Raw genomic sequence first — 23,948 nt, forward strand, 5'->3', positions numbered from 1 at the left:
AGTGTTAACAATGAGCATCCATTATTACCTTCAAGTGCCACCATTAATTTAAAAGTAAGCTTGCATTTTTACAACTTCGTCTCTGCACTTGCTTTTGGAAAGTGACAGTAAAGCAACATGTCATATCAGATTATATATGAGAAATAACACATAAACACTACTTCAATTTCATAAGACTGTAAAACATATGATTATTTAAACTGAATATTTCAACAAATGGATAACGTAATATGAAAAATCTTAGTTGCATCATGAAAACCCAATTATCTGGGAATGCACTGTATATTCTGATAGCTCTACATGTTTCAGTTGTGATGAATACAAATATCTGTATTGACAAGACCCTGAAAAGAACCTGGTATTACACAGAAGAAAGAAAAAAAAAAAAAAAAAAAAAAAAAAAGAAACATGTAAGTAACTTGACATGTTACTGAATAACTGGAAGTGTAACAAAATACCATTGGAGGAGAACAGGTGGGAATAATCACAAACAAAAGAAAAAACAATCAACAGTTTAATTACAACAAAACAAAGAAAAATATCTTAAGTCTGACTACTGCCAGCTCTGACAAAACAAATATCTCACAGCTTTGTACATGCAGAGTTAATTAATCTACGCATTTATAAGTAACTGTGCTTGATGACCTGCAGAGAATATAAAAAAGGGGAGATAAAAAAATTAGGTTATCTTGTGAAAATGGATGACAATCGAGTGTTTTTAGTGTACAATTATTACAGAAGATTGACTCTTGTGTCAACATCATAACATTTTTGGAGGCAAAAATTACTGTTTGTGAAGTAACAAATAATAGACTTTCAAGTATAATTCTACAGCACAATAATTCTTTGGAAGAAAAATATATTAGCAAGTGTTCCATAGTAAGTCACAGTTTATAAGTATTATTACTGGAATTGGATCAACACTGTATCTTTTATTTAAGTTTTGAACAGATAGAGAGAAAACGTTTCATCTTCAAACTCAGCTGCAAATACAGTCACTAAAAGTCCTCTAATAAATATTTTAAAAATTTAATCGCACACTGTTAACAAAATCTTCGAATGGCTAACGCTGTGTCCCATTTTCATTCACTAGCACTTTCCGCTAGTTCTATCTTCTGTGCACTTACTTGGATCCATTACGTACTCATTTACAAAGCAGATCTTCACATCTACCTACTCATCATCAGTTTCACCACCGTCACTTGAATAATCCTGTATTGGAGTTGGACGAACGAATGGTGCATTTGCTACCTGTCTGAAACACAATTTGTAACTTGCTTAATTGATACCCACAATGTATAACTCAACAATTAAAAGCTACATTACAACCTAAAATCTCAAACACATAAGGAAACAACACAAGCAAAGGAAGTAGCTCGATAAGAAAAAAAAAAAAAAAAAAAAAAAAAAAAAAAGAAGTTACAGATAACTGTTCTTTTTATTGCGTCTGTGAATTGGGCACAAAGAGGGAGAAAATAATACTGGTACACTGTGTAGCCTCCAATTACTGTTAAGTGGCATGCAGAACACTAATGTAGATGTAAATATTGTGTAAAGGCATACTAAGACATTCTTACAGATATTACAGTTTACAAATTTTAACAGGTCATAATGGATGCCAGAAGTTACGTTTCTAAAAGCACGTAAACTTTCAACATTCCTTCTTCCGTTGTCTCTCATCTATGGGAAACACTTAAGTGAAGACACTGGCATCCATATTCAATGGCTCACCACAGTATCAAAATTTTTTTCTGTAATTGCTACTATTTCAGACTAATAAGTATGATGTGGAACAACCAAGCAATAGTGAGATTAGTAAGTAATATAACAACTGGGAGAAGCTGGTTGGACTGCATATGGAAGCATTTATCATCTTCCATTGTATGCTATTTAGTGCAGCATTTAATATATCCATATCAAAAGTTTAACCTGTTTGTTGAGCATTCTAGACAATTCCCAACAATGGCCTAAACACACACAGTTGAACCCCTTATAGCATTTATCGGCCATATCAGTTAAAAATGAAAAATACTATCATGAATACCCATTGCAAAAGACTGATAGAATGATATTGCATAATATTTGCATTAGGTCTTCAATGTTATTGTCAATTCAATGCCACATCATGAGCTCTTCCTCAAAATAGAGTCTGCAAAAACAATCTATTGTTTACTGGCTCTGAAAGTTTTTGTAACTAGAAATCCACAGAACAGCCAAATATAGTCCAGCCTGCTACAAGAAGTGGCCAACAAGTACCCCAGTTCATCCTGAGAATGAACTGAGTGCCCACTGTATGCGTATGGATGATTAGGAAGCTTCCGGGGTAAGAGGCTCTAGTACAAGTAAGCTGTGTGGAAACAGTTGTTCTTGTAGACCCAGCTAATTAAATATACAGAGATGTTTTATCTCTACAGAAGAAATCTTGTTGGACAGTAAGGCTATTTATGAAATCATGCCAACACTACTCATTTTGGTTTTATTACTGACCCAGACCAGTGTCAAACAATTTCACTTATCTTGTTACAAAACTGTTATACGAGGTGCATTCAAGTTCTAAGGCCTCCGATTTTTTTTCTAATTAAATATTCACCTGAAATCGATGAAACTGGCGTTACTTCTCGACGTAATCGCCCTGCAGACGTACACATTTTTCACAATGCTGACGCCATGATTCCATGGCAGCGGCGAAGGCTTCTTTAGGAGTCTGTTTTGACCACTGGAAAATCGCTGAGGCAATAGCAGCACGGCTGGTGAATGTGCGGCCATGGAGAGTGTCTTTCATTGTTGGAAAAAGCCAAAAGTCACTAGGAGCCAGGTCAGGTGAGTAGGGAGCATGAGGAATCACTTCAAAGTTGTTATCACGACGAAACTGTTGCGTAACGTTAGCTCGATGTGTGGGTTTGTTGTCTTGGTGAAACAGCACACGTGCAGCCCTTCCCGGACGTTTTTGTTGCAGTGCAGGAAGGAATTTGTTCTTCAAAACATTTTCGTAGGATGTACCTGTTACAGTAGTGCCCTTTGGAACGCAATGGGTAAGGATTACGCCCTCCTGTCCCAGAACACGGACACCATCATTTTTTCAGCACTGGCGGTTACCCGAAATTTTTTTGGTGGCGGTGAATCTGTGTGCTTCCATTGAGCTGACTGGCGCTTTGTTTCTGCATTGAAAAATGGCATCCACGTCTCATCCATTGTCACAACTGACGGAAAGAAAGTCCCATTCATGCTGTCGTCGTGCGTCAACATTGCTTGGCAACATGCCACACGGGCAGCCGTGTGGTCATCCGTCAGCATTCGTGGCACCCACCTGGATGACACTTTTCGCATTTTAAGGTCGTCATGCAGGATTGTGTGCACAGAACCCACAGAAATGCCAACTCTGGAGGCGATCTGTTCAACAGTCATTCGGTGATCCCCCAAAACAATTCTCTCCACTTTCTCGATCATGTCGTCAGACCGGCTTGTGCGAGCCCGAGGTTGTTTCGGTTTGTTGTCACACGGTGTTCTGCCTTCATTAAACTGTCGCACCCACGAACGCACTTTCGACACATCCATAACTACATCACCACATGTATCCTTCAACTGTCGATGAATTTCAATTGGTTTCACACCAGGCAAATTCAGAAAACGAATGATTGCACGGTGTTCAAGTAAGGAAAACGTCGCCATTTTAAGTATTTAAAACAGTTCTCATTCTCGCCACTGGCGGTAAAATTCCATCTGCCGTACGGTGCTGCCATCTCTGGGACGTATTGACAATGAACGCGGCCTCATTTTAAAACAATGCACATGTTTCTATCTCTTTCCAGTCCGGAGATAAAAAATCGGAAGCCTTAGAACTTGAATTCACCTCGTATTGACAAACCTAAATCCTAACAATTTTTACCTCATTTAAAAAGTGTTACTGAGGTAGTGATAAATGGTTACAATAGGCCACAGCTTCAAATGTATAACTAATATCTTGATACACAGGGAGATTCCATGATGATACACACTTTCAGAGAGAAAGGCTAAATATATCAATCTGAGGTAAGCAATCCTGGTTCAGAAATGTCCAAGTCTATAAAGTTCTAAGTGAAAATTGTTCTGTTAACTCTGACAGCAGATCTCTTCTACTGCAAGGTCTTTGCTTTCCACATATTGGGAAAAACAAGAAAAATGTCCAGTAAACATGGCCTTGAGCATACATTAAGAGCTAGGAGCACTACATCTCTGATACTGTGAAACACATCTCTCTCTTACCGAACATTTATTTACTACATTTAATGCTCAGATTAGCTTTTCTCAGCTTCTTTCACATAACTTCACTCAATAGGAATCTTCCATTTACATCATTTCCACTGTTCCTCTCCACCCCTGTCATCCTCAAATTTTTGACATTTTCCCCCACTTCACATTTTTGTTAATTTTTTAAAAAATTTTTTTCTTCTTCGTATTTTGAGGATTCTCAGCCTACTCTCCTTTCCATTTATGATATTTACAATCTTATTTGCTTGTTCCTTTTTTTCCTGTGGTGTTGTTGTTGTTGGAGGAGTAGTTTAAGAGATTAAGGTGCTCAAAAACATAACTACTTGTATCTTCTCCTTAGCAAAGAACAATCATCACTAAAATGTTGAAAACTGGAGCACTGATACAAGAAGGAACAAAACAACATTAGAGTCAAAAAGTTAGGCAGAAAGTTAGAGACTAAGCACAAGTTTGTACAGGACAAAAATGAGGAAAGAAATCGGCCATCTCCTTTTCAAAGCAACTATCTGGCAATTAGCCATAAGGTAAGTTTACGCTGCAACCTTGCTACTCTCCCATCGCTGCATCGCCCAGCATTGATAAAACAATCCCATTAAGTCTTGCTGGCACATTTAACCAGCAGTACTGCTGTTTGCTGTACTGTGCACTTTGATCAACACCAGGTGATAGTATCAACCTGATTGTGTTTTCATCAGCAACGACTGCCAGCCATCCTGATTGGCCATTAATGCTGCCCTTCTTTGTACATGTTAAATATCCCCTACTATCCCAATTTGGTACGGTTCCTACACAGCAATTTTCAAGGATGCATCACATGAGTGACTTGCAAACAATCTCACTTGTATACTGACTGAATTCCCAGTATCCCAACAATGAACTGAAATCCAACACCATGCACAGTCAGTCGTGTTCCTTGAGTTGAGAAGATCATTTCAAGAGTTGGAATTGCGAATGACAATTTCCAACAGGCACTTATTTAAGGTGTTTTTGACCCAGTTTGGAAGGGGGGGGGTCACAGAAACAATGAAATACATAAATTGCAAAGTTTCATAAACTAGAAGTAAGAGATCTAGGAATATATTACAGCCTAATCACACTAAACCTGAAAGAACAAAGAAGACAAAATTAGATTAAAGCTGTGTGCCCGACTGAGACTCGAACTCAGGACCTTTGCCTTTCGCGGACAAGTGCTCTACCATCTGAGCTACCGAAGCACGACTCAAGCCCGGTCCTCACAGCTTTACTTCTGCCAGTATCTCGTCTCTTACCTTCTCCTTGGCAGGAGAGCTTCTGTAAAGTTTGCAAGGTAGGAGACGAGATACTGGCGGAAGTAAAGCGGTGAAGACCAGGCGTGAGTCGTGCTTCAGTAGCTCAGATGGTAGAGCACTTGACCGCGAAAGGCAAAGGACCCGAGTTCGAGTCTCGGTCGGGCACACAGTTTTAATCTACCAGGAAGTTTCATATCAGCGCACACTCAGCTGCAGAGTGAAAATCTCATTCTGAAGACAAAATTAGTTTGATTACTGCACACTCAAAAGCATTTAAGCAATAATTTTTCCTGCGCTCTGTATGTGAACAGAACAGGAAGAAACTGTAATATATGGCACAAATCTAAGTACCCTCTGCAATGCACATCACAGTGATTTGTACGCTGTGGATGTGGATGTAGTGTTAGACAGCACGGCTACTGTGATCTTGAAGCAGTCAATCACATCTGGACTTGTTTCCCTCCTGAGTAAATGCACAACTCATTGGCTCATGTACAAGACGGTTTTAAAAGTATCTGCAGTTGAGCCTAGAACTTCCATTTTAATGTTCAAGTATTAAGATCTTAATGAACCATACACTTTACGTAAAGCAGGTATGATTGTGCAAATGCCTTACATTATTACAGCAGACATTCTCTGTCCTCTAATTGTCTGTACCTGCAAGTGTCAATGGATGCTTTGTACCTACAGGCCTGTACCCTAAATCCTTTTACATGCCGCAATTATGTAAATCTTTCATGAAATGAGGAATGCGAAAACCATATAGGTCAAATGAGAGTAGGCTTACATATCGAGCAGGAAGGTTATAACATGGGCCAAAGGATAGAACACTTTTATATAGCTTACCGAGAAAAACTTTTAACCAATGCTATTTTCTAATTATTTTACTTTCACTTTTAACTGATATGCAAGGTATTTTCTGTTGTTACTGTATATGTGTTAATAAGGTACATAAACTTATAACTACCTTGACCATATGACAATCCTCTTAAAACTCTCAATGTTTCTTGATGATAGTATCCACAAAACACATGTTTATAAAACACTAATATAGAAATTTTCACACTGTGTATGTGGACAAGGAAAAGAAAATCCCACAGATTGGCCCCAAATAAATATACTCTTTCACAGGTGAAAATACTCTTTCTCGAGTGTAAATATACTATACACCCAGCATGAAAGTAAATTTTTTTCTGTGTTAGGTGACAATATAGTTTCCCCTCAGAGATGTAAAACTTATCAATCCTTTGAATGGTGAAGATTTTGTACATTAGTGTAGAACTTCCTGGCACTTTAGGAGATGAAAACCATTGAAAAACATGGCTTGGAAAGATCTTTGATGCGCAACAATATGTACACTGCATATTTTTGTATTACAAATGTATGAATACATCATTATTAAGTAGTGTGAACACATGAATACGAAAAGTTAATGGCTTAAATTAACATACATACAGCATAGCTACAAGAAAAGCTATGCTTTCACATATAATATTGGTCTTTTTTTAGGGTGTGTTACCCCTTTAAGATATATCAAACACAAATATGCCACTAAAATTTTAAATAATGGTATAAATGGTTATTAGTTTTGGCCCAAAATTTTTCTAAGTGACTGGTCCTAAAAGTGTTAAGTTTTGAATGACAAACACTATGTGATTAAAGAAATTCATCACACATTCTCACACGTAACATAATTCATCTAATGTAAAAGGAAATTTACGTTGCAAGTAACACTTCTCACAATATTTTCTTGTGAACTGTTGGAAATGTAAATAGTTGTGATGTCACTCTCAGTGAAAGTAGTTTGTTGCTATGAAGTATTGCATGGTCTTTGTCCTAAAGCCTTTGACACATTTCGCTATCTGCAGGCCCTTGTGTGTGCATTGTGTTTTGTATCTGTAAATGGAACATTTTCTTTGCAACTGAAGTTTTATTTTGGTGTTATTACCTTGTGTGTGTTTTAATACTGCAATACATTATTCTGCAGTAGCAGACTACTGCAAAGTATCAGTTCTTAACGGTCAAAATGACAAAAATTTAACTGCAAACTGAAAGAATGAAAAATTCTTCAATTCTAAAAAATTCCCAGATTATTCCCAGATGAAAAAAAATCCAGATTTCCTGGTTGTCTCAGAGTGTATACGCCCTGAATTTTACAATTGTTAGGGGCTTTGAAAATGCTGATTTTTTGTGTGGGTCATAAGCTACACATACTAGATCTTCAGGAAACCAGATACCTCATTCAAACAGGGTTCTTCTACAAACTGATCACATAAAACACATGACAATTGACACTAAATTTCATGAGTATTCCACTTTCTTTCAACACATATTTCAGTAACATACATCGCTGAATAAATAATTAACCTATCCAGTGCACCCTAACCATACACTAACAGACACCTGGTGCTAGTTTTAAATCGAAGACCATATAATAATGTTCATATTAGAATAATAATGGAAAGAGCTTCACCTTTTACCTAAAAAATGTGAACAATTGTTGAATGTATTTTAAATTCATCTGAATCCTTGTCTGACTTGTGGACAACTAAAAAATTATAATGGACAAAATTAGCTTACTGCAACCAGCTGCCAGCTCTTGTGTGCTGAACATTATTTTATATCAAATGGAAAATTCAACTCTTTTCCTACTTTTAAATTTGTCTAATGGCAGTTAAAGTATTTTGACCCCTGATGGTAAGAACTAATTAGCCATCTCCTTGTAATTACACAATATGTTATGTTTCAGAAGTGCAGGGAGTACTTTAACAACATTAAATTAGACATTAAGAACATTCTTGTCTAAAAGAGAAAAGAAGATATGTTTCTGCTAAATAGCAGTATACAAGGTGAAAACAAAAGATCTTTACACTTTCAATAGTTTTGTACAAATGAAACAGTATAGCTTATTCGCTTCAAACCTTACCCTGTTTATAGAGTGTCTTTGGAAGGTTCTTCCCCCCCTCCCATTTTTTTACATAAAAAGACATATGACCATGATTCTATAATTCTTTTGTTGCAGGCTCCCACCACCAGAGAGTGCTAGTGTAGAAAAACTACCCCACAAGAGAAGAGCTGACGTGACCTTCGGTTATCGCAAAGCAGTCTCCATTAATGCCTGGTACAAATAGTCTGAAGAAAGAGTTGCATTTGCAAATGAAAAGGTCACGGTTGGCCTCCGACAACTGAGCAAAATGTTGATCACATTTAGGCAAGATTCCAGAGAAACCTGCTGAAATCAACATGGCAATGAGGTCTCACACTTCAGATCCCACAAACAACCCTTTCTACAATCCAGCATAAATGCTTGTGCATGAAACTGTACAAACTGTAGTTGGTCCAGGCACTCACTTCAGGAAATTACAACTCCTGCACAGAGATATTGGCAAGGATATACAATGAGGAAGATTAACACAATTGTAGCTTTTGGCCATAAAGGCCTTTGTCAGCAGCGCGCGCCCGCCCACCCGCGCGCGCCCGCCCACCCGCGCGCGCGCGCGCGCGCGCGCGCACCCACACACACACACACACACACACACACACACACACACACACACACACACACAAGTCTGTCTCAGAGAACTGAAACCACACTGCGAGCAGCAGCACCAGTTCATGATGGGAGTGGTGACTGAGTGGGGGTAAGGAGGCGGCTGGGGCAGGGAGGGGGAGGGATAGTATGGTGGGAGTGGGGGACAGTGAAGTGTTGCAGTTTAGACGGAGGGCATGAAAGAAGATGCAGAGGGGGGATGTAGTGGAAAGGAGAGAAATAAAAAGAAATTAAAAGACTGTGTGTGGTGGTGAAATGACAGCTGTGTAGTGCTGGAATGGGGACAGGGAGGGGGCTGGATGGGTGAGGACAGTGACTAACAAAGGTTGAGGCCAGGACGGTTATGGGAACGTACGATGTATTGCAGGGAAAGTTCCCACCTGCGCAATTCAGAAAAGCTGGTGTTGGTCGGAAGAATCCATATGGCACAGGATATGAAGCAATCATTGAGATGAGGGATATCATGTTTGGCAGCGTGTTCAGTAACAGGGTTGTCCACTTGTTTTTTGGCCACAGTTTCTCGGTGGCCATTTATGCGGACATGGTTACGTTGGTTGTCATGCCTTCATAGAATGCAGCACAGTGGTTGCAGCTTAGCTTGTAAATCACATGACTGGTTTCACAGGTAACCCTGTTGTGCCTGTCGCAACTCAGCATCTCCGCTATATGGTGAGTAGCAACTTTCCTTCTCTGGTATTGTTACATTCCATCCTGGATTTTCCATTGTTTGATGTACAATGAGGAAGTCACATCAAAGAAGTTATTTTTTAATGACAAAGCAACATTTCACACTAATGGTAAAGGCAATAGGCACAATGTCTGTTTTGAGGGGACAGAAAACACCCATTTCTCCTCTGAACATGAACAAGATTTGCCAAAGTTCAAAGTGTTCTGCACAGTGTCGAGGCAGAACATTTATGGCCCCTTCTTTTTAAGGAGAAAACTGTCACAGGCATTTGCTACTGTGAAATGTTTTCTTTGTAGCTCCTGTTTCAATTTCAAGATGACATAACTACTGCATCTTGCAACAAGATGGTGCACCTCCTCATTTCCACTTGGCTGTCCAGGAACACCAAAACATACATCTGCCTGGATGATTTGGCCATTCAGGTATGCTGGCTACCTTGTTATTTTTTACTGGTGTATATGAAAGACAAATTGTTTGTTCCGCTCTCACCACAGCTACGGTTGTGAATTGCAGTTGAGGTAGGGTACATCACCATCAAGATGATGTAAAAGCTTTGTGAAGAGTATGATCATCATCTCTATGTTTGCAGAGTGATTCATGGAGCACATATCATGAAACTGTAAACTTGTTTAAAAAAAAGAAAACAACTTCCAGAGATAAAATTTTGACAGGGCACAGTTCAAATCGAGTAAACTGTACTGTTTTATTTGTATGAATTTTCAAAAATGTAAAGTTCTTTTGTGTCACCATGTATACGTGGTTGTTTTGATAAGTCTGGTAAATTTCCATGAAAGAATGGAACATTTTTGTTGCTTGGTAATTTTGATTATTCCAAGGATCATACAAAGAATTTAAACAATGTACAGCACACATTTTATTGTTGGCAGCTGTCTGAATTGGTCAGTGTGTCTACTGCAACTTACAATGGAGAAAACTGAGTTTTGTGCTGTTATTATACATCTTCATTTAAAAGGTTGGATTGGTGCATAAATCAAAACAGAACTGGATCAAGTTCATGCTGATTCTGCACCATTACTGTAGACCATTTTCTCCTGGAGTAATGAATTTAAATATGGTCAGACAATACCAAAGATGAAACCTGCTCTGATTGTCTAACTGATGTCACCACAAAGGAAACCATTTTGAGTATCCATTATATGATATTGCACAACTGCCAAATAAAAATTCATGAGATTGCTGAAACTGCAGGCATCTTAACAGAGTGAGTTCATAATATCCTGCAAGGACAATCAGTTATGAAAAATCTGTGTGCGAAGTGGGTGCTGCTACTGCTCACAGTTGACCAAAAGTGGATCCAGCACAGCATTTCAGCGCAATGTATAGCGTTGTTTAACCACAATCAGCCAAACTTTTTGCACCGATCAGCGACTTGATGAAACCTGGATCCATCATTACCACCAGAGTCAAAATGGCAGTCAAAAAAATGGACGAATGCTAACGAAACCACACCAAAGAAGGCAAAGACCATTTTGTCAGCTGGTAAGGTGACTGCCACTTTTTTGGGGTTCCGATGGAATAATCATCATAGATTACTTGGAAAATGGCAGGACCATAACTGGGACCCTATTATGCTTCACTGTTGGATCATTTGAAACTTGCATTGGCTGCAAATAGACCAAGGTGCAGGAAAGTGCTCCTCCTCCAGCATTATGCATAAGTGCGTGAATTGGGCTTTGAATTGGATTGTCGTCCACCCTATTCAACAAACTTTGCTCCGAATGACTCCTTGCTGTCCCCTAACTTGTAAAGTTGGCTTGCTGGGAAGAAATTTTCATCAAATGAGGAAGTGATAGTTGCAGGCAATGACTATTTTGCAGAGCCTGAGAGAACCTATTTTTCCGATGGGATGAAAAAGCTGGAGGATCATTGGGCCAAATGTATATCCCTCAAAGGGTACTACGAGGTGTGACAACAAAGTAATGAGACTGATATGGAAAAAAAAAAAAAAAAAAAAAAAAAAAAAAAAAAAAGAAAAAAAAGAGAGAGAGAGAGAAAAAGAAAATGTTGCTTACTGTTTTAGTCAAGTTTAGTGTTGTCTCCTTCAAAGTGGTTCCCTTCTGATTGCACACACTTTTTCCAGCACTTCTGCCATTGATGGTAACATTTCTGGAACTCATCTTCTGTAATATCCTCCAAGACCCTCGTCACAGCTTTTTGGACATCTTGTGTTTTTAGAAAATGGTGTCCATTGATCACCGTTCTGACTCTTGGAAATAGAAAAAAGTTGCATGGAGCAATATCTGGTGAATAAGGTGGCTGTGGTAGTACTGAAATTTGATATGAGGTTCCAAAAATTGCTGTACTGGCAGAGCAGTTTGGGATGGCGCCTTATCGTGATGCAAAATCCAATTATCAGCAATGTTGCCACGGACACGAAGAACTCTTTTACGAAGTCTTTCTAAAATTTCTTTGTAGTAATACTGGTTAACTGTTTGTCCAGGAGGCACCCACTCTTTATGAATAATTCCCTTGGAATCAAAGCAGCACACAAGCATGTATTTCACTTTTGACTTTGAAATGCGAGCTTTTTTTGGTCTGGGTGATACCTCTGAGCACCATTGCTAACTTTGGCGTTTTGTCTCTGGATTGTACTGAAAAACCAATTTTCATCACCGGTGATAACATGGCTCAACAATTCTGGATTGATTTCCGTTTACTCTAACAGATCAGCTGCCACATTTTTCCGTGTTTCTCCCTGTTGTGCCATGAGATTTTTGGGGACCATTTTTGCACAAATCTTTCTCATACCAAGATCTTCCATTATTATTAGACGAACCATTTCTAGATTGATGTTCAGTTCTTTTGCAATCATTTTCACGGATAATCTTTGATCAGATCGTACGAGATCACGCACCCTGGTCAAGTTGACATCCATCCGTGAGGTTGATGTCAACTGCGGTCTTCTTCTTCAACATTCGTTCTGCCTTCACTAAACATTTTATGCCAACGAAAAACTTGAGCCCTTGACATAACCTTTTCTCCAAAAGCCTTCTTAAGCTTATCGTAAGTTGTCGTTGCTTTTTCACCCAAGTTAATGCAAAATGAAATGGCATACTGTTGCGCAATATTATGCAGTTCCATTTCCGTGATGAGAGACACAAACATGTGTCAACTCATTACATCACAACTCACGACTGATCAGTTGCATCGATGTGCCACTTTGACTAGAAGCAGCTTATAGACCAAGGTCAAAGATATTGTGCCTACGCAAGCCTGCAGGGTTGCCACATGTTGCAAAGTAAATCAGTCTCATTGCTTCATTGTCATACCTTGTATGTCATGGAGTAAGGTGAGTTGTTTATGAAACAAAAATCTTTTCTTACTTTTTACCAGACTTATCAGACCATTCTCGTGTATCCTCATTTTTAAATGCATCTGTTGTGAAGTCAAAGACACATGACAAATCACTTGTAAATACATTATGACCTTACCTTTATTACATTTCCATGTGTGTCTGCCTGTGCAGTGGGAGGAGGGGGGAGGGCAGGGTGCAGCTTGTTCAATTCACTGAAGTTACACCTAAACTTGTCCTATAACATGGAAGTATTACAGTTACAATGATCCATGCTACTTACACTAATCTTCGATAATGGTTCAGCCATTCTTCTAACATTTGAGCTACTAAAAGTGGCCGTTTATGGAGATGCTGCTGTGCCACCATAATTCCTCCTTCTGTATGGCAGACATCCATCCACTGTCGCAAAATTGCATCTTCATGACCGACCTGTTACGTATAAAGGGAACATAAGAATTGTTTCAGAAAGAAATACATTACAAAGTTTAGACTGTGTATGCTTAAAATAAATATTACAGAATTAGAGACAACAAACAAAAAAATTATTTCATATAAAGACAAGCCTAAAAATGTGCACATTTCAGCTGCTGTTCAGAAGTTGGTAACAAATCTAAGTTTAAAACTGCCACGAGAATAAGAGGAAGAGATCATCAAAAATTATTACAACATCACAAAAGAATCCTAGCTTTCAGGATTATTAGTTCCTTCTTTTGGGGGGGGGGGGGGGGGAGGTTGCGTAGGATTGAGCAAAAGGCCAGGGTATTCAGGCCACAGGATGACAGGGCAAGGCTGGACAAAGATGCAGTGACACCACCTCCTTCATATTTGTCTATCTTCATCCTCACCTCATTACAAGTTAGTCCCCCCGGCACCATACTGGGGTCTGAGTGACATGTACTTCCATTTTAACCTTCCACAACCTATGCTCCTCTCCAACATAGGACCTAACAGTTCCAAAATCTAGAATACTGTCTTGTATATACAATAATTTATTAAATCTAGATTGCCTAATAACCACAATGTTCACATTACTAGTTTTGGCAATTTATAGCTATCTTACGATGTGATTAATCCACTAACAGCTTTGTCATGATGTATACACTCAATAAATAAAATGTCAATTACACAACATGCCATCACACAGTAATACGAGAAATTGTGTACAGCCACCACAAGTGGCTATAAGTGTTGCTATCTGCACTGTTTAGCCAATTTCTTGTTTCTTTAATTTCCATTTCTCTCTCTTTCATGTTGCTGTTGTGGTCTTCATTCGAAAGACTGGTTTGATACAGCTCTCCAAACTATCCTATGCAAGCCTCTTCATCTCCAAAAAACTGCATCCCACATTCATTTGGACCAGCTGTACCTGCCTCTTTGTCTCCTCTGCAATTTTTAACTCCTCCCCCCCCCCCCTCCATTTCCCCCCAATACTAAAACTGACAAATCAACAGATCTCTTCTTTTAGTCAAGTTATGGCACACATTTCTTGTCTCCCCAATTCTATTCAATACCTCCTCTTTAGTTAAGCAGTCCACCAATTTAATCAAAAGTATTCTTCTGCAGAACGGCATTTCAAAAGCTTCTATTCTGTTATTGTCTGAAAACCTCATTCACATTTCACTCCCATACAAGGCTACACTCCTGACAAATGCCTTCAGGAAAGACTTCCTAATATCTTAATTTATTTTTTATGTTCAAAAATTCTCTTCAGGTTTTAATTTGACTACATTTCACTATCCTTGTTTTACTTTTGTTGATGTACATCTTATATTCTTTCGTTGATGTGCATCTTATATCTACCTTTCAAAACATTGTGCATTCTGTTAAGCTGTTCTTCCAAGTCCTTTGCATCTCAGACAGTATTGCTATGTAAATGCCAAATCTAAAGTTTTTATTTCTTCTCCCTGAAATTTGATTCCTTATCTGAATTTTTCTTTGGTTTCCTTTAATCTTTCCTGAATGTACAGATTGAATAATGTCACCAACAGGCTACAACCCTGCCTCACTCCCTTCTCAACCACTGCTTCCCTATCATGCACTTTGACTCCTGTAACTGCCATCTGGTTTTTATAAAAGTTGTAAATAACTTTCTGCTCCCTCTATTTTATTCCTCCTTCCTTCAGAACTGCAAAGAGTGTAACTAGTCCATACTGTCAAAAGCTTTCTCCAAGTCCACAAATGCTAAAAATGTAGGTTTTCCTTTACTGATTTATTTATTTATGTAGTCGACCTATTTCCTAAGGCCGCGTCTTATGTAAGTGACAGGACCGACACCACGCTGACCGCTTCAGACAACAAAATACCACCGCAGGTATGGTTACGGCAGTGTCCTATATGGGTGACATCCACAGCACTACCTGTCCTCTGCTACAACTAACGACATTTGAATTCAAATGTGTTTGAATCTTGTTGCTGGAGCATGTGTGACAGGGAGAGTGACCACTACGAGTCTTCTCAGCAAAGCAGTGGAGCAGATGCACTGGCAGCTAAGGAATACTCATCTGGTTCTAAGAAATCTATTCAGTGAAAAAATTTGATTCTTCTGCATCTCAAAGCTTAATATCTTTGCTCGATAAAGGTCTGAATTCAATTTTGTTATTTGTCATAGCTACTGTGCTGCATGAAACTGTGTACATGGCTGTACAAAATTTTTAGGAGTCTGCAGACGTAAAATCACATTGCGTAGATTTTCTGTATAGTTCATTTTAGGCCATACATTATTGTGTATGGAATGTAACCAATATACCTAAATTGTATTTAAAGTTGTGAAAGGAATGATCTCTCTTTTCATTCTTGAAATACTGTATGTTATATCCGTCGAAGAGTCACTCGCAGCACGTCCGAACCCTTTCTTGTGCATTGGGAATGAAGTGGTCGTAAAAACAGTTTATCTCAAACGGTTCAAGATATCAAAATGACATTTTTTGGAAATAAAAGCACACAGAAAGGACTATTTTATTGCACGATTAACACTTGACACGTTTTTGTCATGTGGGCAGAGTGAAAACAAGACTCACTATAAATTACACAATGAGATTTTGTCTCAATTTTCAGAGCCAAACAAAGAGAGAGAGAGAGAGAGAGAGAGAGAGAGAGAGAGAGAGAGGCAAATGGGGTATCAAAGTGACCAGCATGAGGTCTAGTTTTGGATGAAAATATTTAATTGCTTGAAAGTAATCAGGGGAATTATGGAAAATTTAATTACTGAGTTAATGAAAATTTGAAATATTTCACAAGAAGCAACTGTAAGCTATGTAAACGAAGTGTAAAAACGGTTTCAGTCTCATCAAGTACCGAAGTTACGATTTTCAAGAACAGAAGAAGGTAGGAAGGCAAACGAGGTATCAGTAAGATCGTTCTTTCTGAATAAAACTTGTGAAATTACTTGTATAAAAGAAATAAATACATCAGTGCCTTTGAATGATGCTCGAAATCATGAACAGAAAATGAGGTGCATCAAATGTTTCTCTACATTTTTTGTTTCATACTTTTAGACAAATCATTTCACAAAATGTTTGACTTTTTTTCAAAAGATTTTTTATGCTTTACTTATACACACTATTCAGATTAACTGAAACACTTGGCCTTAACACTGACTGCTGATGAACTGAAGACATGCGTGGAAAAACAGTGCAACTTTCAAATGTAAAACCTTAGATATAAGTGTTGTCATCTGTTGCTGGGTACGGAAACTATCAAAATTGACATTGGTTTCACCCCTAAGTGATACTTAGGGGTGAGACCAATGTCAGTTTTGATAGTTCCCGTACCCACTAAAATATGGAACACTTTAAGGGTTAGCCTTCATGTCTTCAATTAAGTTCACAACAATTTCATTGTTGTTCTTTGGATTTTATTAGGAATTTAATGATTGTGGTATACTGGGATAAGTGTGTAAAGATCAAGTACTTCGGCAAGACCTTAAAAATAGACTTTTGATGCAGTGTAAACAGTATACGTATAATTGTAGCTGAGTCAGTTAAAATATAAGAAGTAGCCGGGACCGAACTCAGTCCTTCTTCAGCTGCAATTGCAAACAAAGGATGCTACCATTACAACACAGCTAGCTCTCGGGTGCCATACTCATTCTTTTGCATGTATGGTACACAGCCATTCTTCCGCATTTATCAGCTATTAAAAGTTATTGATGATGAAAAAACATTCATCTTTAATTTATTGGTGAGATAGTCAACTGCTCCTCTGCTCATTCATGTGTATTCAAAGAATCTGTTTGGTGATCTTTGCAGTTGATGATATAAATTATAAAATTCTGCATGAAGATTCCTCCTTTTTAAGTTTCATGCACAGCATTCCTTTTCACTTTATTTTCCTAAATAAAGTTAATTTTGTGGCTTTAATCTCGAGCTACAGTATTCTACAGTTTAGGGACACCATTTTATAGAAACAACTGGTTGGCTCTAAGTAGCCACCTTGTAGAGGGAGATTGTCACTCACATGCAGGACATCAGAGTTTTTCACCTGATGCCGCTCCTTGTTGTTGGAGTGTTGCGTATCCAGATGTTGCTCACTGTTGATCACTTCTGATGCTTACGCAGGACACAGCCTTAGATATTTCATAGGGTTGGTATTGCCTCACATGCTTCTAAATTTCTCTGTAATCCAAAATTATCTTCCCCAAGGTTGGCTTCTACCAGCTTTTTCTTTCTTTTGCAAATAATTGATGTCAGTATTCTGCAGCTATTACTTGTTAAACTTAGAGTTCACTAATATTCAAATCTGTCAGCATCTGCTTGTTTAAGAATTTGAATCATTACATTATTCTTGAAGCCTGAGGGTATTTTGTCTGCGTCTTGAAGCCTGGGGGTATTTCGCCCGTGTCATATGTCATGTACACCAGTTGAAATAGTTTTGCCATCAGCAAACTGATGATTCTTTAAAGAATCAAACTCTCATATATAAAACAGCTTCAAACATCTGGTTACTTTACAAATGAGTTAATGTTTTTAAATGTTTGATGTTAAGCATGTAAGTGAGAAAAAGTTTACAACAGATTTGAAATTGTGTTTAAAGTTTGTTGAAAATTGTGAAGTGCTCTCACTATGAAACTCTGGATGAATATAGCCTGGCTGATTTGTGCTCCATTTTAAGCAAAAGGAGATTTTAACATGCATCTCAATGTCTATGGCATCGTGTTTCCTGAACTGTGTCTTGTACAATAACATAATTTTGCAGGTACATTTAGTGGTGTATGTGGATACTGTCTGCAAACTTTTGTGAATAGAGTCAGTAGTAAAGATGTAATAAATTGAAACGTCATGTCTCATACTGAAGTCATATTGTACAAAAAGTGAAAAGGTAGCAAGTGATAAGCTTTCTTCGATTCATCATTTTGTGGGGGTGTTCAGTAAGAAACCATTTCACATATATTTGAAATTATGTGTGAAGTTTGTTGGAAGTTGGTCAGTGCTCTTACTCTCAAATACTGAATGAAGATCTGTACATGTCAGTTACACTGTCAAGACAAAAAACACAGTTTACCACTGCAATTCTTGCCTTATTGTATCACACTTTTATTGTAAGATTATACCTTACGAGTAGATTAGGATAGAATTTTAAATTACGTGAAACATCGAGAATAAAATTTTAGTTGCCACTCGAAGCCATTAGATAGGCATGCTGCAACTGGTACCAGGTTCTGGGTTCCAGGATAGTCACTTAGTAACAGCTCTTACTAGGATTTCAAAAGTTCTGACAATTTTGTCTATTCAAGGGGCTTTGTTTCCACTTAAGCCTTTCACTGTTCTGTCAAATTCTTCTTGCAGTGCCATATATCCCACCTCACTTACTCCCTTTCTATAATATTGATTTCGAAGTTCATTTTCATTTTCTAGTACTCTATATATTCCTTCCACTTTTCAGTTTTTTCTCCTTTGTTGCAAAACGGGTTTTCCATCTGAGCTCCCATACAGCTGCTCCTCTTTTCTCCAAATCTCTCTTTGTATTTTCCTACAGGTAGTATCTATTTTTATCCTACTTGTAGAAGCTTCTACAGACTTTCCTTTGTTCTCTAGCCATTTAGCACTTTCCAACATTAATTTTTAATGTCAGTATTCCCTTTCACAAGTTCCTCCACTTTCAGTTTTTTATCCTGCCATCATTTAAATTCATTATCTCCTATGATAGCCAAGAATTTCTACTAGACCTTATTTTATCTGTCTGGTCTTCTGCCGCCTACAGTATTTCATCTCTTAAAATAACACATCTGTATTCTATTGTATTCCTTTCCCCTGTTACAGTCAATCATGTTTAAATCTTTCAACGACCTCTACTTCTTTCAACTTATGCAGATCCTATCTCCTTAACTTCCTAATTCTTCCCTTTTTTGCATATTTTCATGTTTAATTTACAGTGCATAACAAATAAATTATGGTTAGTCTGTACATCTGACCCTGAAAATCTGGTTCCGAAATGCCTGTCCTACCATTATAAAATCAATCTGAAACTTTGTAGGGGTCCAGGTATCTTCCACATACACAACGTCCTTTTACGATTCTTAAACAAAGTATCAGCGATGATTAACTTATGCTCTGTACAAAATTCTACAAGGAATGTTCCTCTTTGATTATTTTTCCCCAGTCCACATCCTCCTCCTATTTTCCCTTTTCTATAATCAAATTCTGGTCCTCCATCATAAATTTTCTTCTTTCTTAACTATTTAAATAATTTATTTTATCTCAATATACATTATTTAAATCTCTTGAACATCTGCAAAGCTAGCTTGCATTTAAGCTTGTACCACTGTGATAGCATTGGCTTTGTGTCTATCTCGGCTATAATACAGTTTTCACTGTATTGTTCATTCATAGTAGATTACCTGCATTCCTATTTTCTTATTTATTAATAGATCTACTCCTGCATTACCCCTATTTGCTTATGTAATTATAGCCTTGCAGACAGCTGACTAGAAGTCGTCGTCATGCTGCCACCGAACTTCACTAATTCTCACTGTATCTAATGTTAACTTACCAATTTACCTGTTTAAATTCTCTGATTACCTTATCGATTAAGGGGTCAACATTATTCCACACACTGATCTGGTGATACCAGTTTTGTTTTTCCTGATGATGATGATGATGATGGTACCCTCCTGAGCAGTCCCCACCCAGGGATCTGAACGGGGCACTGTTTTATGTCCATAATATTTTACTTGAGAAGAACCATCATTATTTAGTCACAAAACACAGCTGCAGATCCTCAAGAAAAATATCGTATTTACTCGAATCTAAACCGCACATTTTTTCCAGTTTTTGTAATCCAATAAACCGCCTGCGGCTTAGAATCAAGTGCAAAGCAAGCGGAAGTTGTGAAAAATGTTGGTGGGTGCCGCCACAACTAACTTCTGCCGTCGAATATATGTAGCGCTACACAGTCATGCTTTGCAGGCACAACGATAAATACTGGCGCCAAAATCTCTGCGCCAGGGGGGGGAAAAAAAAAAAAAAGAGGTGGAAGACAAGCTTTTTTTCTCCACGCTGTGTTTCAACCACTGCATTTTCATACATTGTCCAACAAAGTGAATACAAATTTCGCATTGTTCATCTTCGAATGTAGCAGCATTTCAATGTACTACGAAAATCCACTGGCAAGACTGTTTGGGATGTTTGTCAATCAAAATGGCCAACTCTACGTTCTGAATTTTTTCCTACCGGTGAGAAGAGATGGTTAACAGGAACCGTAATGAATTGTGAATCAAGTATTCTCTTCACCGTAAGAATAATACGAATATAATCATTTTGCCATGTATTGTTTTGTTTTTGCTGTTATCTCATTGAAATCCTGTCTGCCTAATAAATTACGAAACTAGAGTGAGACAACAGCAAACGCGGAAGAATATACATATCATGTCATGTTTATATTCGTATTATTCTTATGCCTAATAGTGATACAGTCAGAAATGAAGCACGGCAATTGACTAGATTTTTAAATCTAAGATGACTAATTTCTGTGCAGAATGTAATGTACTAAAGAGGCGCCTGTAAAGATTTTCAAATTGAGAAAAATTTTCACTAAACTCTCATTCAGAACATCTGCTATCATACGCAGTCTATTATTTAGTTCTTGTTGATCATTATCAAAGAAAGCAGCAGTGTAAGTAACAACAAATAGCAGTCTATTGCCATTGTTTCACTAATGAGACGATTCCTCTTTTTTTTTTTTTTTTTTTTTTAATTGTAGCAGCGGCAGCGCGCACTAAAGCAAGCCATGCTTGTAAACACTTATCATCAGAATGTGACAAACAATGGATGACACAGTACAATAATGCATTTTCAGCTTAGAGCGACGTAAACACCTATAGGAAAGAGAATGGCACTTATCAGATCAAAGAAAAATAAGCAATGAATTGAAACGAGACGAAGCACATGAAAAAGGAAGCGTACCTGTATAAATACGGACGGAGCGCCTGAAGCATAGCAATGGCTACCTGGTAAAGCTTAACTGCTAAGCTTACGACTCGAACCAAACTACTGTAGCTGTGTCGTCATTCATTCGACCTAAATTGTGTCTCATTTTACAAGAGACCAACTTTGATTCAATTTGGAGGTGCGGCCATAAACTTTTCCCTCCCCTTGAATTTCGAGTCTCAAATTTCAGATGCAGCTTAGATTCGAGTGTGACTTAGATTCGAGTAAATACGGTAACAGCGGCAGCCCATTCTTTACAGAGTGCTGCACTGAGGAGAGGTATCGATGTCAATCGGTGAGGCCTGGCATGAAGTCGGTATTCCAAAACATCCCAAAAGTGCTCCATAGGATTCAAGTCAGGACTCTGAGCAGGCCAGTCCATTATAGGGACGTTATTGTCATGTAACCACTACACCATAGGCTGTGCATTATGAACAAGTGGTCGATCATATTGAAATTTGCAACTGCCATCCCAGAATTGCTCTCCAACAGTGGGAAGCAAGAAGGTGCTTAAAACGTCAATGTAGGCCTGTGCTGTGATAGTGCCATGGAAAACAACAAGGTGTGCAAGCCCCCTCCATGAAAAACATGACCACTCCATAACACTGCCACCTCCCAATTTTACTGTTGGCACTAAACATGCTGGCAGAAGACTTTCACCTGGCATTCGCCATACCCACATCCTGCCATCAGATCGCCACATTGTGTACCATGATTTGTCACTCCACATAACATTTTTCCACAGTGCAATCGTCCAATGTTTACACTCCTTACACCAAGCAAGGCATCATTTGGCATTTACCGGCATGATGTGTGGCTTATGAGCAGCTGCTCGACCATGAAATACCAGTTTTCTCACCTCCCGCCTAACTTTCATAGTACTTGCAGTGGGTCCTGATGCAGTTTGGAATTACTGTGTGATGGTCTGGATATAGGTCTGCCTATTACACATTATGACCCTCCTCAAATGTGAACAGTCTTTGTCAGTCAACAGACAAGGTCAGCCTGTATGCTTTTGTGCTGTATGTGTCCCTTCATGTTTCCACTTCACTATCACCCTGGAAACAATGGACCTAGTGATGTTTAGGAGTGTGGAAATCTCGCATACGACGTATGACGCAAGTGACACCCAATCACCTGACCTCGTTCGAAGTCAGTGAGTTCCACAGAGAGCTCCATTCTGCTCTCTCATGATGTCTAATGACTACTGAGGTCATTGATATTGAGTACCTGACAGTAGGTGGCAGCACAATGCACCAAATACGAAAAACATGTTTTTGGGGTGTCCGGATACTTTTGATCACATAGTGTATGTTTGTACATACAGGATGACTACCTGTATCACTGAGGCACACAAGCCACCCCACTATGGAAAGGTCTGTGTTTATGGTGGGTTGTAGGTGGGCTTTTATGCAAAATTTCCCTCTTGGTAGCCTGCTCAACTACATGGTCCAGAAGTTCATTTTCCAAAATCCCGAAACGACTTGTGGTTTAGGGAACACAATGGTACTCCTGGTGCTTTGGAGGTTAAAATAAAGGTTGTGCACAGTTGAAACCAGGATCTGAAAGTAGCACTCATTTATGCAATACAAACTACTCAATAAAATTGCCATATATCAAGAAGCTATTGTATGTTTAGCTACTAATGTACAGGAGGGGTTAAATGATAGCCAAGAAATCTCCCTTACAAATATTGCACCCACTTGGTAAAGAGTATAGTTTCTGACTGTGGTATGTGTGAAGGTATAGCTGATTCAATTATCAACCTTTCCACCACCAACACAGATGATTAAAAAATAACTAAGTGAAACAAATGCTGAAAGGCAGAGGGGTCAACTATTTCCTTTGGTTTTTGGTATAGATCCAAGCAAATACATGGGCTGGATACACACTGTGGGAAAGGAGGGTTTGTGGAAGTGTCCTCCGATACGAATACTCAGAGATGGTTGAATCATCTCATAGCCTCCCCGAGAAGATTGATCAGTATGAAGCAAAGGGTGACACATAGTACAGACCTCTTGAGAACCCCATTCTCTTGAACGTGGAGAGTACTTTAAAACAAATACTCTAACACAAAACAAACAAAAAAGATCTAACACACAAAGATCAAGAAAGGGATTCTGAAACCTCACTCGTGCAGTATGATGAGGGTTTGACAACATCATGACGTTTATTATTCCTTTCTTAAATAAAAAGACAATAATGTACAAAAAAGTGCTGTGTAGCACACTTCAGGTGAATTAAGTGAACAGTGACATACGGAGCTTCCTAAAAGCTATACTGGGAGTTGGGTGAAAGACTGTTTGGCTCAAGAGGCCAGCACAAATGCTGATTCAATGTGAGTATAAAGCACTACAGGCTAAGCAATACCATGTTTACAGCACAAGGTAAATTCAAATGAAACTAAATATTGCAACCTTTGCTTGTATACAATGGTGTACACCTGGATATGCCA

General features: G+C 38.4%; 1 protein-coding gene across 2 annotated transcripts in view; it reads right to left on the minus strand.

Annotated features, from left to right (window-relative positions):
- Positions 1 to 496: 496 nt before the first annotated feature.
- The window catches only part of LOC126175898 (ubiquitin thioesterase trabid), a 112,441-nt gene continuing 88,989 nt past the window's right edge, over positions 497 to 23,948 (minus strand). Inside the window, exons 8-9 of one of the 2 annotated variants that reach the window (XM_049922956.1) lie at positions 13,351 to 13,499; positions 497 to 1,251 (exon numbers count right to left, since the gene is read on the minus strand). In XM_049922956.1, coding sequence (XP_049778913.1) covers positions 1,248 to 1,251; positions 13,351 to 13,499 — 153 coding nt within the window. In that variant the 3' untranslated portion in view covers positions 497 to 1,247. Of the gene's footprint in view, positions 1,256 to 13,350; positions 13,500 to 23,948 lie in introns of both variants that reach the window. The other variant, XM_049922955.1, reaches the window with a different exon arrangement.

Source organism: Schistocerca cancellata, chromosome 3 (genome assembly GCF_023864275.1).
Source record: "Schistocerca cancellata isolate TAMUIC-IGC-003103 chromosome 3, iqSchCanc2.1, whole genome shotgun sequence".
In the NCBI taxonomy this organism is placed as follows: domain Eukaryota; kingdom Metazoa; phylum Arthropoda; class Insecta; order Orthoptera; family Acrididae; genus Schistocerca; species Schistocerca cancellata.